The 22,333-nt window shown below is 37.6% G+C and overlaps 1 protein-coding gene across 4 annotated transcripts in view; it reads right to left on the bottom strand.

Moving 5' to 3' along the window:
• Positions 1-22,333, bottom strand: part of KCNQ5 (potassium voltage-gated channel subfamily Q member 5) — a 519,052-nt gene that overhangs the window by 32,385 nt on the left and 464,334 nt on the right. For all 4 annotated transcript variants that reach the window (XM_079146517.1, XM_079146514.1, XM_079146515.1 and 1 more), the window contains one exon: positions 19,901-20,121. In XM_079146517.1, the coding sequence (XP_079002643.1) occupies positions 19,901-20,121 (221 nt within the window). The remainder of the gene's footprint in view (positions 1-19,900; positions 20,122-22,333) is intronic.

A 22,333-nucleotide genomic window follows, 5' to 3' on the forward strand; every position in this document is an offset into this window, starting at 1 on the left:
CTCTGCTATAATTTCCCAATACCTTAAATATCCTAAATTTAGAAATTTCATTATAGACATGGGCTAGTCTAGTTGGATTAATTTCTTTAATCCAAATAGAGTTTAGAGTAACTGCTTGGACCCTGATGCACTAGCACAGTTTCATTTCACTATGTTCTTGGCTAAGGTCTTTTTTCCTGTTCTGTGATAGATGCTGCTAATCACCAAGAGACATACTGGGTTCCTGAGGCACCTTTAATAAGAAACCTAGAAAAAAACTTTGGACAATACATTTTTTTTTGCTGTTGTTGTAGACTTTTCTCCTTTTAAATGCTTTTTATTTTAACTTTGTTTTTCTCTCATTATAATAATATATACTCACTGTAGAAACTTTGAAAATTTAAATTTCAATATTTTAAAAATAATTTTATTTTTTGATTGATCACATAATATTTGTACATTTTTGTGAAATACAATATGATATTTTTGATGCATGTATAAAGTGGATAAAGATCAAATCAGGGTAATTACTTTATCTGTCACTTTAACTTTTATTATTTCTATAATAAGTACATTTAATAATCCTCTCAACTATTTTGATATATGGTGCATTATTATTAACTATATTCACCCTGCTGTGCCACAGAGCACCAGAACTTATTCCTCCTATTTAACTGTAACATTGTATCTGTCTACCACCTCACCCCGTTCTCCCTCCCTGAATTTTAAATTAAATCATAAAGAATGAGAAAAAGTTTTCCTGTAGTTCTAACACTCTGAGGCAAATCCTATTAAATTTTAGCATATTCCTCTGCATCAGCTGATGGTTAATGTCAAAGTCAATTTCTCAACAAAGATTGAAAGTTAAACATTTGAGTGCCATATAAGAGAAATTTATTTTGATAGCTCAGAGCTCATTCAGCCACAACTTATTATGGCCTTTCTGTCACATGCTCCAGCCACACCAAGCTACAAATGTTTTTTCAGGGTGCTGTTTAAGCATCAATACCATGGGAAAATGTCCCATGGGTTGTTGTTTACCCACCCCCATCCATTCTTTCCTTTTTGTTTTACTGGCAATCTCTGGGAGCTGATTTTTTTTTGGTAGGATTTATCCACATTGGCCCATGAAAATACTTAAGAGGAAAAAGAAGTTTAAAGTAAAAGAATGAATAACTTCTATTGCAGAACTTAGAAAATATGTATTGAATAAATATTGTCTACCACAACTTAATTTTTAGTTTGAAATACTACCTGTAGGTATACTTTAGATTCTTTGGTCTATAAAGTTTATAATTAGTAAATAATAGATGAATTTTAACATTAGGGTCAGGTGTAGTGGTGCATGCCTGTAACCCCAGTGGCTCAGGAGACTGAGGCAGGAGGATCACAAATTCAAAGCCAGTCTTAGAAAGTTAGTGAGGCTCTAAGTAATTTAGCAAGACCCTGTTTCAAATTTAAAAATTAAAAGGGTTGGGAATGTGGCTCAGTGGTAAAGCACCCTGGGTTCAATCCATTTTACCAAAAAATAAAAAGAAAAAAAAAAAAAAAAAAGGAATAAAATTTAACATCAGTACAAAAAGCAAGAAGAATCTCTCTCTCACTAGTTATCATTCATATTAAGATAACAATGAAGGCCATTCAGAGTGATTTTTCTCTTTAGGAACAAGGTGACACTAATGAAAACGTAAATATATTTTAGTGAGATAAGGTGTTACTTTGTATATCACTTTTGGATAATTGACTCTGTGTCTTTTTCCAAATGTGATATTTATTCCAGGATTTATGTTGTTGGGACTATGGGACAGTGGGGACAAACTGAAATTTCAGTCATGTGGCTATTGTTTTCTCAATTCTGAATCTGATTTGGACTGAATATATTATAAGTAAGTTCTTATTAAGAGTTAGGAAATCATCTCACCGAGCTCCTATAGATAGATACAAAAGATAGTGCTGTAAGGGAATTTTTGATACAACTGTGAATGTGTTTCTATTAACTTTTCTCTAGGCTGTAGAATTAAAATAACCCAATATTTGAAAAACATTCTGGGAAGTGGAGAAAAAAATGTTTTTATTAAAAAAGCTAAGCATTCATATATGCAGCAAATATTAGTTTAAAAATAAAATAACCTTTCAGTCTTTTAAAGCAATGTTCTAAAGAGCTAATTTTAATATTTTAAGAAGGTAACTGCATTTTCCTGTTATTTTTTTACCAAAGTAGATGCAATTTAAATACCAAACATTAGCACAAGTCAAGGTTACAGATTGATAGAGATTGTGTGACTTAACTGGACTTCCTGTTTATTTTATTTTTTAGTGTTATGACTTTCTTGACAAGGAACAGAAAATTTGGAACTCAGAATAAACAGTCCTAGTACCCGAAACAGAAATGAAGAGGAGCATTCAAATACACTATGAGAGGAAGTATAGTTTACCTTGGTAACAGAGATTTAACCCAGGGGTGTTTTACCACTGAGCCACATCCCCAGCCTTTTAAATTTTTTATTTTGAAACAAGATCTTGCTAAATTACTTAAGGCCTTGCTAAGTGGCTGAGACTGACTTTGAACTTATGATCCTCCTGTCTTTTTTTTTTTTTTTAATTTATTTTTATTGTAAACAAATGGGATACATCTTGTTTCTCTGTTTGTATGATCCTTCTGTCTTAGTCTCCCAAATCACTGGGATTACAGGCATGCACCACCATGCCTAGCACCTCCCCCTACCCCCTTAAAAGAGTTAGGCCTAGAATTTCCTGTAAATGCCACTTTCTGAAAAAAGTGAACTTATATATCTCTAAAAATCTTTTAGATCTATGGAACACTTTCATACTAAAGAGAAAATATGATTAATTTTTGATTGAATTTGACTATCCTTTCTTGGCTTGGCCTAGTAATAACTTTTGAACTTTTTGAATTCCATACACAATATGAAAACATTTTACATCATGATCTTGCACACAAAAAGATCTGCAAATACACAAAAAATTAAGATATAAGTTCCCTTCCCATGGTAGGTTGAATGCACACCTAATTTTGCTCTCTCCGAAAAAGTAACTAAAATGAAGTGACAAGATAAAAAAGATATAAACCCATAAAAGGACAGAATAGAAGAAGAAGCAGCAACAACGTACGTTTGGAAAAGGGAAGCAGGTGGATAAGTTAGGTAACTGACTAGTTGATACCAGAGAGAAAGCCCTATGCCAACACTGGGGAAAAAAGATTTACATATTAGAGAACTCGAACATCTTGGAAATTGGCAGGATTAGGTACCTCTGGATCCAGGGGGAAAGGGATGATACTATGATAAGGAAGACTGTGTAATCCTTTCTGGACTATTGGCTGTATTGTCCTGTTCTTTTCTAAGAGAAGATAGAAATCTTGGATGAGGAGTCATCAGCCACAGTTGAAGGAGCGGTATTAAAAAAAAATGCTATGGAATTAGGTGACTGTATGTAGTCTGAATTCTGGGAACACACGACTACCTGCTCACCAATGTAACAAGCCCTTGATCCCTAGGTATGAGTTTGGATAAGTACTCACTAGGGAACCTGACCAGCTTCAGAAGAAAGTGCTAAAGATACTAACACTAGAAACTCACCAAGAAATGGCAGGCTCAGATCAACCTGTGGTGAAGATCAAAGTTAATAAGCTCCTGTAATGAACTAAAAAATTCCAGCCACCTCTGCAGTCTTTCATACTTCATTTATGAAGAAGTGCCCAAGGGTTTACATACTAGCTGAGAAAAACTTCCCATACAAAAACAGAGAGCAAGAGCAACTAGAAGAAACCAAGGAAAAGAATATTTCAAACATTATCACAATTATCTTCTCAGATACAAGGCGAAATACTGTGTCCAAGCAAAGGAACTCTCAGTAAACAACAAAAACAACAAAGAACCTTAGAAAAATGGAAAGGTAAACTGAGAGAGAGGAAGACACAGGTGCAGAAGGCATTTGAAACACAGTGGGAGCCAGGGACAATGGAGAAGGACATCATTGTATGACACAGGGCAACAGGTGGGGTGGGACTCAGCTCAGGTGGAATGGAATGAGTGTAAAGGAAGGAACTGGCTGCTGGTATCTGTCATCATGTGCCTTCTGTCAGCACACCATCTTTTTACATGAGAAAAGTATTAGAGGTTTATGTTTCAATATAGTGGATGGAGTAGATTTAAACAGACAAAAATAGAAGAACCTAGCAGTTGAAAATTCAATGTAGAAGATAATGAAATTGAAAAGATAATGGCTATGCAGTAGGCTTAAGAGCAGCCTACTGTGCTAATAGGAGAATAGAGGTTTACAGGATGGGTTCCCAAGAAAGGTCACATGAAACTTGTCGGTTCCAGATGCAAGTGACCTTGAAGAAATTTAACTGAGTGATTACAGGAACATGGGAGAATTATGAAAACAGCAATAACAATAAATGAGGTATTACTAGTGCACTACAAGAAAAGCAACAGGTAAATAATCATAGTGCAATACATTGACATAAGATAAACTTTGCATTGACTTATTAAAAAGTATCATATCTTATATTGGAAGGATGGGAGGGTCTTCAGAACAGAAAAGTGAAAAAAGAGCTAAATTCTAAGTTATAAGAATACGGAGTGAAAACATAATGTTCAAAATTGATTAGTGTTATGGTTTGGATGTGAGGTGTCCCCCAAAAGCTCATGTGTGTGAGACAATGCAAGAAGATTCAGAGGAGAAATGATTGGGTTATGAGAGTATTAACCCAATCAATGATTTAATCCCCTGATAGGGATTAACTGAGTGGTAACTGGAGTGGTAGGGTGTGGCTGGAAGAGATGGGGATTGGGGGCATGGTTTCGGGGTATATATTTGTATCAGGCAAGTGGAGATCTCTCTCTCTGCTGTTTAATCATCATGTGAGCTGGTTCCCTCTGCCACACTCTTCCACCAAGATGTCCTGTTTCACCTCAAACCTGGAGGAATCGAGCCTGTTGTCTATTGATTGAGACCTCTGAAACCGTGAACCTCTAAATAAATCTTTCCTCCTTTACAGTTGTTCTGGTGGGGTCTTTTAGTCACAGCAGCAAAATAGCTGACTAAAACAATTAGGAATTAAGAGTATACACATATTATCGGAAAAACATAGAGATATGTAAATATCAGAAGAAATAGCTAAAATAAGAGTTGCTTCTGGAAAGGAAGTCTGTGGGTAGAGTGGGAGAGTTGAGAAATTGAGCCATCATATTCTGTTATAAAGGGTTTATATTATTTGACTTTATTTATTATTTATTTTTTATTTACTTTTAAAAGCTTGAACAGATAAAATGTATATATTTATTGCATATAATGTAATGTTTTGGGTCATGTATATATTGAGAAATGGTTAAATCTAATTAAATGCTCTGTCATTTTTGTGGTAAGAGAATACTTAATATCCCCTCTCTTTGCATTTTTCATGAATACAATAAATCATTAGTAACTATATTCATCTTTCTCTAACTTCATTTGTTGACTTTGTTCTTCTTGTCTAATTGTAATTATGTGTCCTGTGACCTACCTTTCCCCATATCTCTCTCTGGCAACCACCATGTTACTTTATATTTCTATGGGCTCAACATTTTTAGATTCCACATGTGAGCAAAATCTCTCTGTCTGACTTATTTCACTTAAGATAAAGTTCTCTAGGTTCATCCCTTTTTTTGCAAATGGCCAACTAGTATTCCATTGCACATTTTCTTTATCCATTCATTTGTTGTTGGACACTTAAGTTCATTCCTCAGTGTGGCTATTGTGTATAATCCTGCAATGAACATGAGCATGGAGATATCTTTCTATATACTGATATAATTTCTTTTGGGTTTGTACCCAGTAGTAGGATTGCTGGATCATAATGTGGGTCTATTTTTAGTCTTTTGAGGAACCTCCATACGGTTTTCCAGAGTGGCTGTACTAATTTACATCTCCACCAACAGTGTAAAAGAATTACCTTCTTCACATTCTCACAGAACACTTTTTATCTTTTTTTTTTTTTTTTTTTTTTGATATTAGCCATTCTAACTGGAATTAGATTTACATTTCACCAATGATTAGTGATGTTGATTTTTATTGTGTTAGTTCTCAGGTTTGCCAATTAGCAACATTCAGAGATACTAATTCACACTAATGAAGGGATATATTATGTAAGATAGTACGACACTTGAGTGTTTTCTCTTAAAGATCAAAGATGCCATTTAGGGATAATTCATGCATCCTCAGCATCTTAAATTATGTTAATTATGCTATGAAATTCTTTAAGCTTCTCTATTAAAGATTGTCAATTAACCTCACTGGCTAGCAGAAATGCTGGCAAAATTTCATGGAATAGTTCTTGGTGCTTAATTAAAAGGAGTCTTTCTGCTTTGATTGATGATACGAAGCACTAGAGAGTTTTCAAAAACAATTAATATGGTCTCTACTGTTAAAATTGCTGATCACACCATAAAAATGGCTTAGTAAGTGCCCACAAGATGAAAGGGAAAAATATAAGAATTTTGTTTTCTTTTTAATTGCATGTTACTATATTTTTATATTTATTCAAATAGGAACACTAGAGTATGTCTTTATGTGTTCTTTAAAAATTATTGCAAATTAAGCAATACAGGAATTTCATTATTTTTCTTAAAATCACTCCAATATCTTCTTATGGAATACCTCAGCATTCTGTGGTTCAGCAATAACTTTACTCTGACTCAGCAATGCAGCTCAGTAGTGTGTGGACTTTTTACAACCCCAAAGAAATTTTTATCAATAAGGTTTAATTAATTGGTTCCCAAACAACTAAATATTGAATCACTTATTTGTTCACAACCTGTTCATTATTTATTTGCTCAAAAATTTTTTTCTAAGTAGCCATTATGTGTCATGCACTATTCTATCATTTTGTAAGTCAATGTCCCCTCCCAGAGTGACAGAACTATTCCTGCCAACTTTAATGAAGTCAATGATTCCTGATAAAGAGTAAGATAATGGGATATAATAAAGATAATTTCATCCTTTCTGTGATTATATTAATTATTCAATATGAGGACTGTTAAATCTCACTCTAAGGAATAAAAGAATAAAGGTTGTATAAGCTTTTACATTTTAACTTTCCATTTGCCATAGATAGGAAGAAGAGAAAATATGCAAATTAATTAAATTTAGGACTTCATTCATCAATATTAGTGTAGAAATTAACATTAATGAATTAATAAATAATAACCACATTCAATTTATTGAGCACCTATACTGTGCTGGGCATTCTATGAGAATTTTATATACCTTATGTTGCATTACAACTCACACAACCCTGCTAGGTAGGTATTATTCCTGTTAGAGAGATGGAAAGAAAAAGAAAGTACAGTGAGGTAAGTCATTTGTCTTATCTCATTCAAATTAGTGGGGTCCTAGGATTTGAAACAAGTTCTGTTTTACTCTAAAACCATGATCCTAGCCACTGTGTCTGATTAATTCAATTTTCATAAAAATTCCTTGAGAATTCACAATAGCCATGAGGCTTTCCAAATGAAAAAAGATGAAACTCACAGCTTTATGGAAACATTTTGTACTCATATATACAAAACTTTTTGTTTTCCTTTTTCTTTGACACTAGGCATTGAACCCAAGGGTGCTCTTTCACTGAGCTATATCCCCAGATCTTTTTATTTTTTATTTTAATATAGGGTTTCACTAAGTTGCCGAGGGTCTCTCTGAGTTGCCCAGGTTGGCCTCAGACTTGCGATCCTATTACCTTGGTCTCCCGAGTTGCTGGGATCACAGGCATGTTATGTTATAGGGAACCTGCCACAAAAATAAATTTTGTAGATTTTATAGTTTTATTTGCAAATTGTTTTAGTCAGTTATTTTACCACTGTGGTTAAAAGATCTGACTAGAACCATTTTAGGGGAGAAAAAGTTTATTTGAGGGCTCATGGTTTCAGAGGTCTCAGTCCATGGACAGCATGGCTCCATTCCTTGGGCTCCAGGTGAGACTGAACAATAGGGTGGAAGAGTATGGCTCAGGGAAGCAGCTCACAAGATGATCAGGAAGCTGAGAGAGAGAGAGAGAGAGAGAGAGAGAGAGAAAGACTCTACTCTCTAGATACAAATATATACACCAAAGCCACACCCCAGTTCCTACCTCCTCCAGCTACACCCTACCACTTCAGTTACCACTCAGTTAATCCCTATCAGGGGATTGATTCACTGATTAGGTTAAGACTCTCACAACCCAATCATTTCTCCTCTAAACTTTCTTGCATTGTCTCACACGTGAGTTTTTGGGGGACACCTCACATTCAAACCATAACACAAATTATCAAGGTGTTTGTAACAATAGCAAGGCAAATTCATAATCTAGAAGGAATGTCTTTATTAGATGGAATGTTGAGGAAATCCTGGTAAAGTGACCAAATACAATGGGACCACTGAAAGAGTTGTTACTCCATGTCTGAGCATCATATGACAGTCCCCTCACAGTCAGGTGATGGAGCTAGGTCATACTAGAAGACATCAATGAATTGCTTATACTATTCTACACTTAAAAATTCCAGAATGTTTTACCATAGCAGAAATACTGAGTTAATGGCAAATGACTTACAGGGTCTTATTTACTCCTATCTTTATAAGCATGAGATCTGTTTTCTTTGAATCATATTCAAAGGTATCCAACCTTAATCAAAGTAGTCATGCTTTATAATGCACCCCCCCCCCAAAAAAAAAAAAACAAAAAACACTGGAATCACAAAGCAACAATATTCTTTCATCAGTTCTCTTTAGGAATTCTAAATAGATCTGATGATTCTTCTCAAATTTCAACTCTTATTAGACTAATATGATATTGCTGGGAAATGCCAACGTATCAACCCTAATATCATTTGAACCAGCTTGACCAGGCATGGTAACAAAACTGTTGCTTTAAAAAAATAACAGAAAGGCTGAGGATGTAGCTGAAGGATAGAGCACTTTGCCTAGCACGTGCAAGGCTCTAGGTTCAATTCCCAGTACTGCAACAAAACAATAACAACAAAAAGAAAATTACTGGTGTATCATCTTAATTGACATATGTAGGGGTAAACAATGATAAAGGGGCATGGATTGAGCAGATTTGCTACATTTACTGAAAAAGAAGACAAATTGTTCCACTAACACTACATAGATAGTGTGTTTACATCAACTTTCATTCATTCATTGATGTGAATTATGCAAAGAAAAGATGCCAAGCAGCATGATAGAATATACAAGTGTTTGAGACAAGACCTAGGTAATTTCAAAAACTCAACTTCGGCCTTAAGACTGAGCTAAATGGGCAAGTTATTTGCATTTTCTGAGTCTTAATTTCCTTGTCTGCTAAATGGCTATATGATTGCTACATGAACCAGTAGAAAATATCTAGTAAATTCCTGGTTCCCCCAGTGCTATTTTCCTTCTTAGGCTCTGAATGTGAAGGAAACTTTCAGGAGGACTGCAAAATATATCAGGTACTAACACTGTCTTCATAGAACAAGTAGGATTTGAAAATACTAAAAGTGAGTCAGCTGCATGTGACTATGATGGTGGACTCCAACACTGGCCAAGGCATCTGTAGTTCCTCTCCTTATTTTCTTGTTTTCCTCCTTTTGCATTAGGGCTGTCTGTCATTCGCTTTGATCAACAGGATGCTTCAGATCATATATTGTGACGGTTTTAGTCTGAGTATCAAGGAGTTTTGCAGGCTCCATCTGTACTGCTCTCCATGTGAACCAGCCCAGCCTGATGGAAGGTGAGAGAACATGTGGAGTAGAGATGAGTAATCCCAAATGAGGCTCCCTTAGGCCAGGCAGCTTCCCAGCCAGCTCAGCAGCTGATCATAGAGAGTGAGCGAGTACAGCCAAGAGCAGAACTGCCTAATAGAATTGAAGTCTAAATGAATGGTTGTTGTTTTAAGCTACTAAATCTGGGGAAGGGGGGAAGGGGTTGGTTATGCAGGAGCAGACAATTGATGTGAATGTGAGGAGATATGGGGCCATGGCAGTTTTTCAGCTAAAAGAAAATCATGGGAACAGAGGGTTGAAACAATTTTGGAAATGATTAGTTACCAATTGCAATGGAATGGTGTGATACACCAGTTGCTACCGCTCTAGTTGAATGAAAGATGCAAATCACTCACTAGTGGGGATTAAGGGTTTCATGTGCAATTGATTCTTTGCAATTGGAGGTACAGAGATTAATTTTCCCCAGGCAATGTTTTCTGAGGGTTCTATATTTTTGGACTCCAGGAACTGTTGTACATGGCAACAGAGGATAAAGATGATGGCAAGGGAAGAAAAACCAGGAAAAATTAATGTTGAATATAAAATAAAAGGGATTTGGGACAAAGTTTCATACTGAAGATAGCAAAAAGCAAAGCCCAGGCAACTTGTCTTTTTCCTATGTCAGTTGGCCATTACAGAAAAAGGATCCTGGCCTTTACCTGTTTTTTCCCCACTCTTTACCAAGTAGAGCACACCACAAATGTGATTAAATATAATTTTAAAATTGTGTCATATTGGTTTTTCTTTGTGAAGCAGAAAACTAAGTGTGCCTTTGAAGGAAATAATTTGAGACAGATGAATGAAAAATCACCAGTGCCTTTCCTAAATATGGACTAAATTCTGTGATTTGTGTAATGGTTAACTTTGTGCTTATTTTGTGCGAATTTCAGAGGTCGTGCACAGGTTATTTCTGAAAAGCATGACGTTTGAGGAGTGAGGAAGGTGCCTTTTGTTCTCCCCAGTGCCAATCAATACTGTAGCTGAGGTGGAGTCAGGGCAGTAAAACTTGTAACAAACAGCACGTTCCTTGAGGTGGCAGTTGTCCTGTTTACTCCCTGCCCTCTAAGTGTCTAGGAAAACGCTATCCCTGAGCAACAACCCTTAAGTACTTGCTGATTTGGGTTGAAATTTGCAAATTGAGGGCTTATTCAAATTTTATGGATGATTCACTATGGATCTTACACATTTACCTCAATGATAGATGGGACACACTTTCACACTTCACAGAATATTATGGATTAGCATTAATACAGGAAAGGAACTAAAAGTGGGACTGGTTAGAGGTGGGAAGAATGGGAAGCACTTTTCTGTGTCAAAGTAACCTGAAACCAGGGTAATAACAGAAAAATTTTCTCCAACATTCCTCAATCAATCCTTCATTCCCTCTTCTATTTCTCAATTTGGAAGGATAAGAGGTAATGACTAAGGAACTTATTTTCTGCCAGACCAGAAGAGCCTCTTATAAGAACTCAGGCCTAAAAGAAAATTTCTTAGAAGGTTATCTGGTTTGATCTCAGAAAAGGTCTAGAAGTTCTTGATTATTCAAGTCTGACTTGCTTCAATCATGGAACTCATTCTATTGGTGCGGGGTCTCTGATTGCTAGGCCATCATTATAATGCACTAACAATTAATATCATACAGCTATTGGTTCTGGTTCTACACTTTCAAGTTACCCAGGATTACATTTAGCCTTTTGATGTAGTTGAAAAGGGGCTGTACATTGTTTAAGAAAAGGTGCTGGCTTAGAAGTTAGAATACCTTGGTTTGCAACTGAGTATCTAGTTTCCCACTCCCCCATTTAATTTTATTTATTTATTTTATCATACTAATTCTATGCTCAATATTTTGTTACTATTACTTTCAAAGGAGCAACTAAGAGTCAAATATAATCGCATAGCTATTATGTGATCCAGGTTGAGGGCCAGGGTGTGGTTGATTTTTTTTAAAGATAGAATAGAAAGAATATTGAACATGAGATCACAAGCTTCAGTGCTTCTAGAGGGAGGCAAGTAATGCAAATATTTGAAAGGGATGAGGAACTGATGGTTATGATTCCTGGAAAACAACAGGGAATGGTGAAAGTCTGTGACTTGAGACGTACTAGATTACAGGGCATTTGTGGTAGGTAGCCAGTCTGTAAGATGGTCACCAGCAATCCCCACCTCCTAGTATTTTCCCGTTGGATAGTCTCCTACATTGTACCAGGGTTGGTTGCATGACTACCTCCATGTGGAAGGAGTTCTGGTGGAGTACTTCCAAGGCCAGGTTGTAAAAGACTGCAGCTTCTACCTGGGATACTTTCTCCCTCTCTTGGGAGAAGCCAGCTGCATGTCCTCTGAGCACCCAAGCAACCTAAGGAGTGGCTGATGCAGTGTAGAAATGAATCCTGCTAGCAAATGCTCAAGTGAGCTTGGAAACAGACCTTGTCTCAACTCAGCCTTGAGGTGACTGCATCTCTAGCCAAGAGCTTGACTGCAAACTCATGAGTGTTTGAGCCATAGCCACTCACCTAAAATGCTCCTGAATTCCACACACAGAAACTGTGAGACTACATATGTGTGTGTTAAATCACTAAGTTGGGGGAAATTTGTTGTGTAACACTAGATAACTAATACAGCATTCAGATTTTATTTTAAAGCAACAGTATACACATGCACACATACATTTTGCTGGGGAAACAAGATAGTGAGCTCCAGTTCACAAATCTGGGTTTCTCTGTAAAAGCCAAAAGGTGTGACTTAAGATAAAACTTGGAGGTCATTTGGGAGCTTAGCTCCTGCTGGAAAGGAGGAGGTGGAATCCATTCACACTTCAAACAGGATCAGAATATAATTTCCCCTATCACTCTAGGGTGACAACAAACACTGGGGCAGAACCTAGAGAAATCTGACAGAAATCCTGTTCAGTAATACAAAGAACATTTGAATGAGAGTAGAAAGCCAGGAGGAAATTTAGCCCAATCAAAACAGAAAAGATTTCCCTTATAATTAAGAGCTAGGAATAGGTGCTTTACAAAAAGTAGCATATACTGTAAAGCATGAGTTGCTTCTTTCCTTAACAAGCAACTTGCTGTGGTGTGAGTGCTTGTGCCCCCTCCCTACACCCTCACATACATTCCACAGGTTGGAACCCTCACCTCCAAGGCGATGGCATTAAAAGGTGAGTTCTCTGGGAGGTGACTAGGGAATGAGAGTGCAGCTCTCATGAATGGGGTTTGCACCCTTATAAAAGAGACCCACGAGGTGCCTTGCCTCTTCCAGCATGGGAAAGTAGACCCTCATCAGAAGAAGAATCAACCAGTAGCATGATGTTGGACTTTTAGCCTCCAGAATTTTGAGAAGTGAATGTTTGCTGCTTATAAACCATCCAGTCTACTGTGTTTGCTATAGCAGCCAAAAGTGATAGACACACCCTTCTCAGAAATAACAACAAACACTTAGTCTTTGGAATCTATAACTAGAGATTGAGAGGCCCTTCCCCCATCACAATATCAAAGCTTCAGAGCTCTGGTGATAAGCTTAGGGGGCAAGAACAGTTAGGAAAAGCAGGAGAGGACTAGGGGATGTCTTAGAATAAAGAAAAGGCTAATAACCAACAAACCAAATGAAGAACCTGGATAATTAAAACCACTACTACCAACACCACCAACCCCCAAACCAAAACACCCATAGGCCAGAATCGAGATAATTCATTCAGGCAATGGTTTCCTTTAATAACTTAGTGAAGAGGGGAAAGTGTGTACTGTGTACCCCTTGTGGGCTTTTGCACAGAATTATGGTCCCAAGTTGAATATAGAGTGAAATGTGGGGTGTAAGCTGTCAGAATTTAGATCTGTCATTCTTAATAGGCTACTTTGTCCTTATCATTAAAGAAAAACCCTCAAGTTTTGTTATAAACAGCTGACAGGAATGAGTACACTCCTCAGTCAGAATCCCAGACCAGGAATGTGTATAAACTGGTTCAGTAGAAGTCCTAATAGAATGCTGCTTGAACCAGATTATTTCCATTATCACAATGTAGAGTCATTATTGGGCAGTTTCAGAAAGTGCCAGGAAATAACATACACTGTAGAAAATGATAATCAGGGTCTGGATGAAGTTGGACCATCATTATGGAAGGTTAGGGAAAATGTTACATACAGTAAGTACAGAGACTGGCATTTTGTGGGAACACCAAAAATGTCACCTGGGGAGACTAAGAAAAGCATGAGGGAAGAAGATGCCTTTGGAAAACAAATGTAAAAGAAGATTATAGAAGATCAAAGCCCATGTGCATTAATCAGACATGTGAAGTGTTGATATTTTGTAATTTATGCTGCTTGAAAGAAAATATCCTACTATGGATGTAGGAGACTGTCAGTTCAGAGTTGTCAAAACCATTGTGCTAAAATGCCTCCTTTTGTTCAGTATTCTTAGTTATTTTAAACTGATAGTCTCAAGCAAGGGTTTTAGTAGACCAGTGGACCTGAGACCAGAGGGAAAAGGATGAACTGACCATCTTCCAGAGGATTTGAGGGTTCTTGTACCCATTGTGTACTTCTGTTTGCTACTTTTAGGTGAGATCTGGATAGTTATCACTAATGTCAAAAAGGAGAGTGACTAGGGAAACACCTGGAGGAGCTAGGTGTGCTGGTGCACACTTGTAATCTCAGCAATTTAGGAGGCTGAGGCAGGGGGATTGTGAGTTCAAAGCCAGCTTCAGCAACTTAGTGAGGCCCTAAGCAACTCAGTGAGACCCTGTCTCTAAATAAAACACAAAAAAGGGCTGGGGATGTGGCTCAGTGGTTAAGCAACCTGGGATTCACTTCCAGTACCCAAAAAAAAAAAAAAAAAAAAAAAAAAAGGAAATAGCTGGAGGAGTGGGGTTTTGAGGGGCTGCTGAGCAGGTGGAGAACAGGCATATGAGCCAGCTTTCCCTCAGTGATGGTGATGCAGACAGGAAATGGATGTGTTGGTCACATGGGAGAAGGGATTACATGATCAAAATACTAATATTTATTTTTGTTTAGTTTTTCCTTTACTTACTCTGTCCTTCTTTTGAAATTCAAGGAATAAGACCAGTATGTTCATTGTCTTGTCAAAATGATGTAATGAAAGAATACAGGAGGAAAAAAAGGATTCTAAATTTGGCTTTTTGTTTCAAAACCTAGAGATGCCTAGCACAGTGGTGCATGCCTGTCATCTCAGTGATTTGGGAGGCTGAGTCAGGAGGATCACCAAGTCTGAGGTCAGCCTGGGTAACTTGGTAAGGCCTAGTCTTAAAATAAAAATAACAAGGGCTAGGGGTGTAGCTCAATTTTAGAGAGCTCCTGGGTTCAATCCCCAGTACCAGGGATGGAGTGGGTTTTATTTTTAAATCTATGTGTGAGTTATATTTTTAAATCTATGAATATTTCTGAAACTAACAAATGCTATTTACTCTAGAACTCTCAAGTTAATATCAAATTACTAAGCACTACAGAGTGGACCTACCTCAACTTACCTCCTTGTCCTTCTCTGTCCAAGTTATTGTGTTCTTTGAGTGCTGTTCTGAAAGGCATTTGCATGTGCAGCAGGGTCTGAAAAGCATGGTTCTCCTTGACAGCAAACCAGTCACCCAGAATCTGAAAACTTTCCCCAACTCTACCTTAGTTTCACTCATGTAGATTTCAGCTTGATCTTTCTTACTTGCAATCTGCTACTTTCTACTGGCTCGTCTGTTGACAACAGCTGTCCATCTCCTGCTATTACCTTTTGCATCTTGAAACAGACCTCAGATAACCCCATCATTTGCCTGCCTGCCTGGGTAAATGGACACAGACCAGCACAGCTATTATCCTGGGTCTCTTCCTAGATACCTGATCAAAACAGAGAAGGGTCAACAAAAGGCCACTTCCCCAATTTGCCTAATCTTCTAGCTCTGGCATCCTTTGAAGATGATGCAGTTAAGAGGTATGGCAGCTGGGACTGGAAGACAGCCTGGAGCAGTAGCAAGGTAAAATGGCTTGTATGAGATGGAGGATCTGGACCAACTGAAGATGGAAGAGTGAGAGGCGGGCAGGTAGGAAGGGAAGAAATGAAAGATGCTGAAGGGAAATTGATGTGACTGCCTAGAGCACAACTTACAATGTGTCTGAAGGAGGGCTATGAAATTAGATGGCCCAGTGTGCACTGTGGCTCCTTGACATGGACACCTGGCTTAGCTCTAGATCTTAGTTTCCTTACACATGAAATGGGATAATAATGTCACTACTTCACAGGAGTACAGGGAGATTTAAATGAGATAACAGGGATAAAGCATTTAGAACATGCTGTCACAGAGGAGTCAATAAAATTTCATCATTATTCTTATGCACTCATGATAAAATATCACTTCTATGCTACTTAATTTCTAAAATTACACAAAGTGGCTCAAATACTTAAATATTGACTTTCTAATTGTTCTTATAGAATTTACAAACTAAAAATACCAATCATATCATATTGGTCAAAATAAATGTGCTATGGTATTACCACACCAGCCCTTAAAGCTGATTTTCTTCTTTTGCTATTTTTACATTTCTGGTTTTTCATCATCTGCCTGCTACTTTCTACTTCTCTGATACACATGAGTGTGGAATATTAGGAGATAATTGTGTCCTTTTAAAGCGTGACATATTAATCTCATTAAAAGTTACAATGAACAAAGAAAAGCAAGATGGATATTTAATAACCTTTTGAAAGAGCCATTAAATTACAAAATACTGCCATCTGTGGTAAAGAGTACCAGATTCAGTTGGAATTAATAAAATTTATAGATTAACTCTGAATTTGTTTTGCTTTTCCTTTATAGTATTTTTCAGTTACAGGCCCATTACTTTTGAGAAATGTAGCTTTGGTTGTTAACTTACAGGCTGATCTGAATTTCCATTATTCTTTCTTTTATTCATCCAATCTCCTTGAGCATGCTAATGGGCAATGAAATGCCTAAAAATATATAAAGAAAAGAGAGAAGTGGAAGAAAAGAACCCCAGAAGTGAATGAACTAATGGACCTGGAACAACTGGGAGTTGACTGTAGTGTTCTATATTATTTTCTAAGGGTAGCAAGTGGATTTTAGAAATACTTAAAGCCTGGAGAGGCACTAAAAATAAGAATGTATAATTGAAATCTATGTTTACTTGATAGCTACTTCAGATTTTTTTTTTCTGTAAAAAGGAATTTCCATTGTTTGAAGACCCAACATCATGATAATCAGAGGTAAAGATTCTGGACTATTGGATTAAATGAGGAGTCAGGAGGTCCATCTCCTGCAGGTGCGAAGCCAAAAGTTACTTCAGCAGAACAGCAGTCAGACCTTTCATCACTTGGGGCGCTCAGAATCCATCGAGATGGCCATTGGCCAGGGAAGAATAATTCCTTTCTTACCAAACAGAACTGCACTTGTATTAAATGATCTAGAAAGTGGGTGACAGGAGACCTTTCCAATTTGTGAAATGGTAGAGACAGGACATCTGCTTTTAAGTCTGACCTCTGAGCCATCTTTGCAGATACTGAGAATACTGTGATAGATAGTGCCGACTCTGTCAAGTCTTTGAAATTCTCTTTCCCTCTGGCCAAACAGTACTAGAATTCATTTTTCATGCTTGGAATCCACATTCCATGAATTCTATATTTAAATATGCTCAGCCAACCATAAGGACCTCATAGCAAGAAGTTGAATGTTTTCTGAAGCTCACATTAGAATACAGACCCATTGTAATGTGTGATTAATGAGTTTCTAGTACATTATGAACCCAGGGTCGGGGGTGAAGATATGGATGCACCTTAGCTTACCAGGGATGCTGTGGTGTGGTGAGCAGGAGTGCTGTCACAGGAGGTATTGTGACCCCCTTCCCCAATTCATGTGCTGAAATCCTAATCCCCAGTACCTCATAATGATTTTGTGTTTGAAGTTAGGATATTTAAAGAGGTAATGAAGTTAAAAATCACTTATTATGGTGGACCTGAATCCAATATACTTAGTATTCTTATAAAAAGAGGAAATATGGACACGGGACAGGAAAAAGGGGAAGACTGTGAAGATGCAGAGAGAAGATGGCCATCTGAAAGTCAAGAAGAGAGCCTTTAGAAGGAACCACCCTAGCAAGAACTTGATCTTGGGCTTTTGGCACCCAGGCTGTGAGAAAATGAATTTTTTGTTGTTTAAACCACCAAGTCTGTAGAGCTTTGTTACAACAGTCCAAGTAAACTCATACAAACTGTATTTGTAGAAGAAGATGTCAAAACTCATCTGACAGTGCACACCTCCACTCAGCGCAGGCTGGTCCCCACATGGGAGGAAATCAGCTTAAGGAGAAGGGTTTGTGAGTATAGGTTGGTCCCAAGGCCCTAGAGCACAGGGAGGGAGAGAGGGGAGTGTGTGAAAGGAGGGGCTATTTTTGAACAAAAAAAATATTCTTTTGCTTTCTTATTACAAAAGATTTACATGTTCATTGTAGAAATATTGGGAGATACAGATGAAGAAATGCATAAATGGTATATAACTGGGATCTCATCACTTCGAGATAAGTATTCATACATTGTTGTTAGTCTTTCCAGACTTTTTCCTGTTAACACACAAATCTAAATACACAATACGTACATGTATATAAGCAAAAATAGAATAATTTATTTTTCATGTCTGATATTGTTCCATTCTATCAATTATATTCTAGGAATGGAATTAGTGGGTGATATGGGTCTAGGATTAGGCATATGTAGTTTTTGATGTACTTTGCTGAATTACCTTCAGAAAGGATGCAGCCATTTATATTCAGTGAATCTATTTCAAGTGCAACATAAAGCCCTATTACCAGTAACTCTACACTCAGCTGCTTAAGGGCTGTTAGCCAAATTCCGAGGAAGGAAAGTGTGGAAACTAGAGGACACTGAAAATCTCTGCCACCAGTGACTCAGGGCATTGCAAGTGGTTTGATGGAGGAGTGTCCAGTGTTGAAGGAGGAGGCATTTCCCACCTTAGCAAAGCAACAGGTGGAAGCAAAGCGTGGCAGGAACAGCATGTACCGAAGCTGAGGTGGTAGTCGCAAGCTCTGCCAGGAGGGACCACATCATGTCAGCAGCTAGGAGTCTGGATAGCATACCCTTATGGGGTTGTGGGGAAAGGAGAAGTGTGAAGAGGGGACTTGCATAGCTTAATTGAGGGTGGAACCATAGCCCCAAGATCTCAGGAAACTGGTGGGGCCCTGGGCTGAGGTTCCAGGGGTTTCACTACAGGGAGCCTGAGATCACTGTTGATTATGACCCCTGGTTGTTGATTTTATCCCTTGAGTTTTCAGGGCCTGGGAAAATACAGGTTATTCTAGGGAATGAGAACACAAGGACTGATAGCCTTTGCAGTTTTTATGCATTAATGGCAAATGCTATTTGATTTTGGTTCTTTGCCCAGTATAAGAGATCCCAGAGGGCACACTTAAAAGGGAAAACAAGCTAATCTTTAAATGAAAAATAAACATTTTATTTCATAAACATGAAAATTATGTGGCACTCAGTAAAGTGGGTTAGCAAGTAAACTTCTGCTACATAATATGATAAGTAAAATAGGTTAATTGTGCTTGGGAGAAGAACTTGAATTTCACTTATCATTGGGAGATTTCAGAACTTTTCAGCAGGAATCTTTCTGAGGAAGAGAGGCAGTGGTCTGACTTAGTGGTAAACGGAGCATGTGAGGAAGGGGAAGAGCATCTTCTTCATTGACTAGGAAGGAGCTGTCGTCCTCTGCTTATGTTTCAGGATATTCAGAGCACCCAGTTGTCCTTAAGCCTTTGTTGGTCAGACTTACTATATGTTGGAAATAAATATATTGTAGATATGAGTGAAGAACTAATAAAAATCTTATTTATTTTTTGTTGTTGGCTTTGGGGGTGCACTGCACTACATATCCATTCCCTTGGCTTCTTTGAAACGTGAATTTAGCTGCCAAAGTTGCTTCCAAAAGTTAACTTATATTCTGTACATTTGCCCAAGGCAATGAATAAATTTACAACAAAACAAATAAGCAATTTCTTTCCCAGGAGTGTTTCCTTCTATCTTCAGGTGGTACCATGGAGAATTAATTACTTCATAATCTCACTCACTATAGCCTATCAAATTAAAAGTGGTTATGGAAAAGCAGAGCTTACCATCTATCACTGGTTTTGGCTGAGAACTTTTGAGGCGTAGCGAGGGCCGGAAGCGGGTTCGGTCATTGAAGCTCCAGCTCTTCTGAACTTTGGTGGGGCTGCCCTCGGCTGTGATGTCGGTGCTTGGGGACCTCCTGTCACCTACTGAGGCTTGTCTGCTCTTAATACTCTGGCCCCTCGGGCTAGCCATGCGCACTCGCTCCTTAAAACTTAGCTTCTGACTGTGGAGAACAGAGGCATGATTATTCCATTTCAAGCAGTTTCTTTCATCTCAATTGGGTACATAATTGGATGAAATTGTATATGGTCATGTATAGACAAAGTGTTTTCAGCAAGTAGGAACATAGAAATGTATTTGATCCTTATTGAAAATTTGAGCTTCATTTAATCTGTTTGCATTCATGTGAGATCAGTCTCATTCCATAGACATACACACACTTCTTGTATTCATCATAGAAAGGACCGCAACCAGGTACATTTTGTACACAATTACACTGGAGATAAACAAGAACTAGTTTGGAATTCACTTTAAAACTGTTGGGTGATTTTAGCTTTAACCTCAACTTTAAAAAGTTTCATTTATTTTTTGTTTGGGAGCATATCTCTTTGTAATTTCTAAACATTTCTACAGGAAAACAGGGATGACAGTTACATGTATACCTACATTCCGCATGCATTTTTTATTCCAGGCAAGATTATGAAATTCATACATTCATGCAATATCATAGCATTTGGTAGAACTGCATACACAATACTAAACATACAACACTTAACATTACATTTCTTTTATGCTTACATTAATTCGTGTGAGACAAAACCCACCAAGATAGAACAGCCTCAACATATAATGAATGAGATGACTGATTAACGGAATGAGATGTAATGTTCACTAACACAATTTCCTGCTATTAAACAGGCTATTGATTTGCTGTGGCAGCTACTGGTAAATTATATTTGTTCAAACATTCAGTTCTCTGGTCCTGGCCAGGATTAAATTGTTGTGGACGGATCAAGGAAGCATTAACAGCAAGAAAATCCCAAATGCATCTTCACACATTCCTAATCAAGAGATGTGGTGTGATGTGCTGGTAAAGGGAAGGTTGAAACCAAAGAGACATGGCTTTTGGAATCTGATCTCTGATATGGAGATAAAAGCAGCAATGTGGCTAAAGGATTTTTGTGGTAATCAAATGAACTGTAGGAAGCTTTGCATACGCATTTTGTTTGTTTTCTTGCTTCTTTAAGTAACTTGTGCTAGTCTTAAGAAGGCAACACACTGTTATCAATGTGAGAGGCCCAGGACTCAGCAGGGACTGAAGAAATAATGGGCAATGGGTCTATGGGGGAGTCACCCCGAGCAGCTCTTCTGAGTCATGCTGCAGCCCTTGTGGGGGATGAAGGCAGTGTTCTCATGGATAGGGATTATCTGAGACAAAGTGGATGCCTTGTCTTTTCCACTTACCGCAATGTCCACTGTCCCCAACTGCAGCATGCCAACAGCAAATGTGTTTAGTGGATATGTGTTTTATAGCTAACAAGAAACAATAACATTTATTTTTCCATGCCTAGTTGCTTAACAAATGATATTCTAAAAATGCACTGCATTTTATGTATGTTTACATGGAAACAAATTATATCATGAACTGGGGTGGTCAGAGAGTTCTGGTAACAATAAACAAGTTGACCATGCAACTGACAGCTCCCCTCTGAAATGCAGACACAGCAAAGTCCAGCACGGCTAGCTGAAGGCACATGCAGAGAACAGGCTGGGCAGTTTTGTGATGAGGTCGGGTGAGTTCAAGAGTTCTTTACGATAGTACCACCAGTCGGAAGGTTTATCTGTACTTAACAAATGTGTGATTAAATGATAGATTACATTAAACAAGAGCAACAATAACATCATAAAACTGCATCTTTTTATTCTCAGACTAGGTTCTCCGTGTCATCCAAAAATCTTTAATTATTTAAACAAATCCATCAAAGGGATAGTGCCCAAAATGTATATTTTTCTTAATTTTTTTTTATTGTAAAATTTCAGATCTCTTCTTGATTTCAACAGACCTGCTCCACAATTTAAATTTACGATGATCTGGTTCAGGCACCATATGCTCCCGTCTGCAACTTTATTCAGATTAGTGAAGGAAAAGCAGACGTAGCTATCATTACAGGAGTCCTCACTCTTCTTGATCTTATCTATTACCTTTTCTGGAACCGACAGAAGCTAATTCTTATAGAAGGTTGGATTTAGTAAATATTAAATTATTTTCTCACACTTTCAAGATATCTCTTTCCTGTGCCAACTAAATGAGCAGGAGACTAATAAAAGTCATGGAACTATTTAATGTGAAACTCATTTTGTTACTTTTAAAACATTTCAATTTCTAAAAAGGTTAAAAAAAAAAAAAGCCTAAAATGAAAGTATCAACATCAAAT

Source organism: Sciurus vulgaris (assembly GCF_902686455.1).
Source record: "Sciurus vulgaris genome assembly, chromosome: 7".
Taxonomy (NCBI): Eukaryota; Metazoa; Chordata; class Mammalia; order Rodentia; family Sciuridae; genus Sciurus; species Sciurus vulgaris.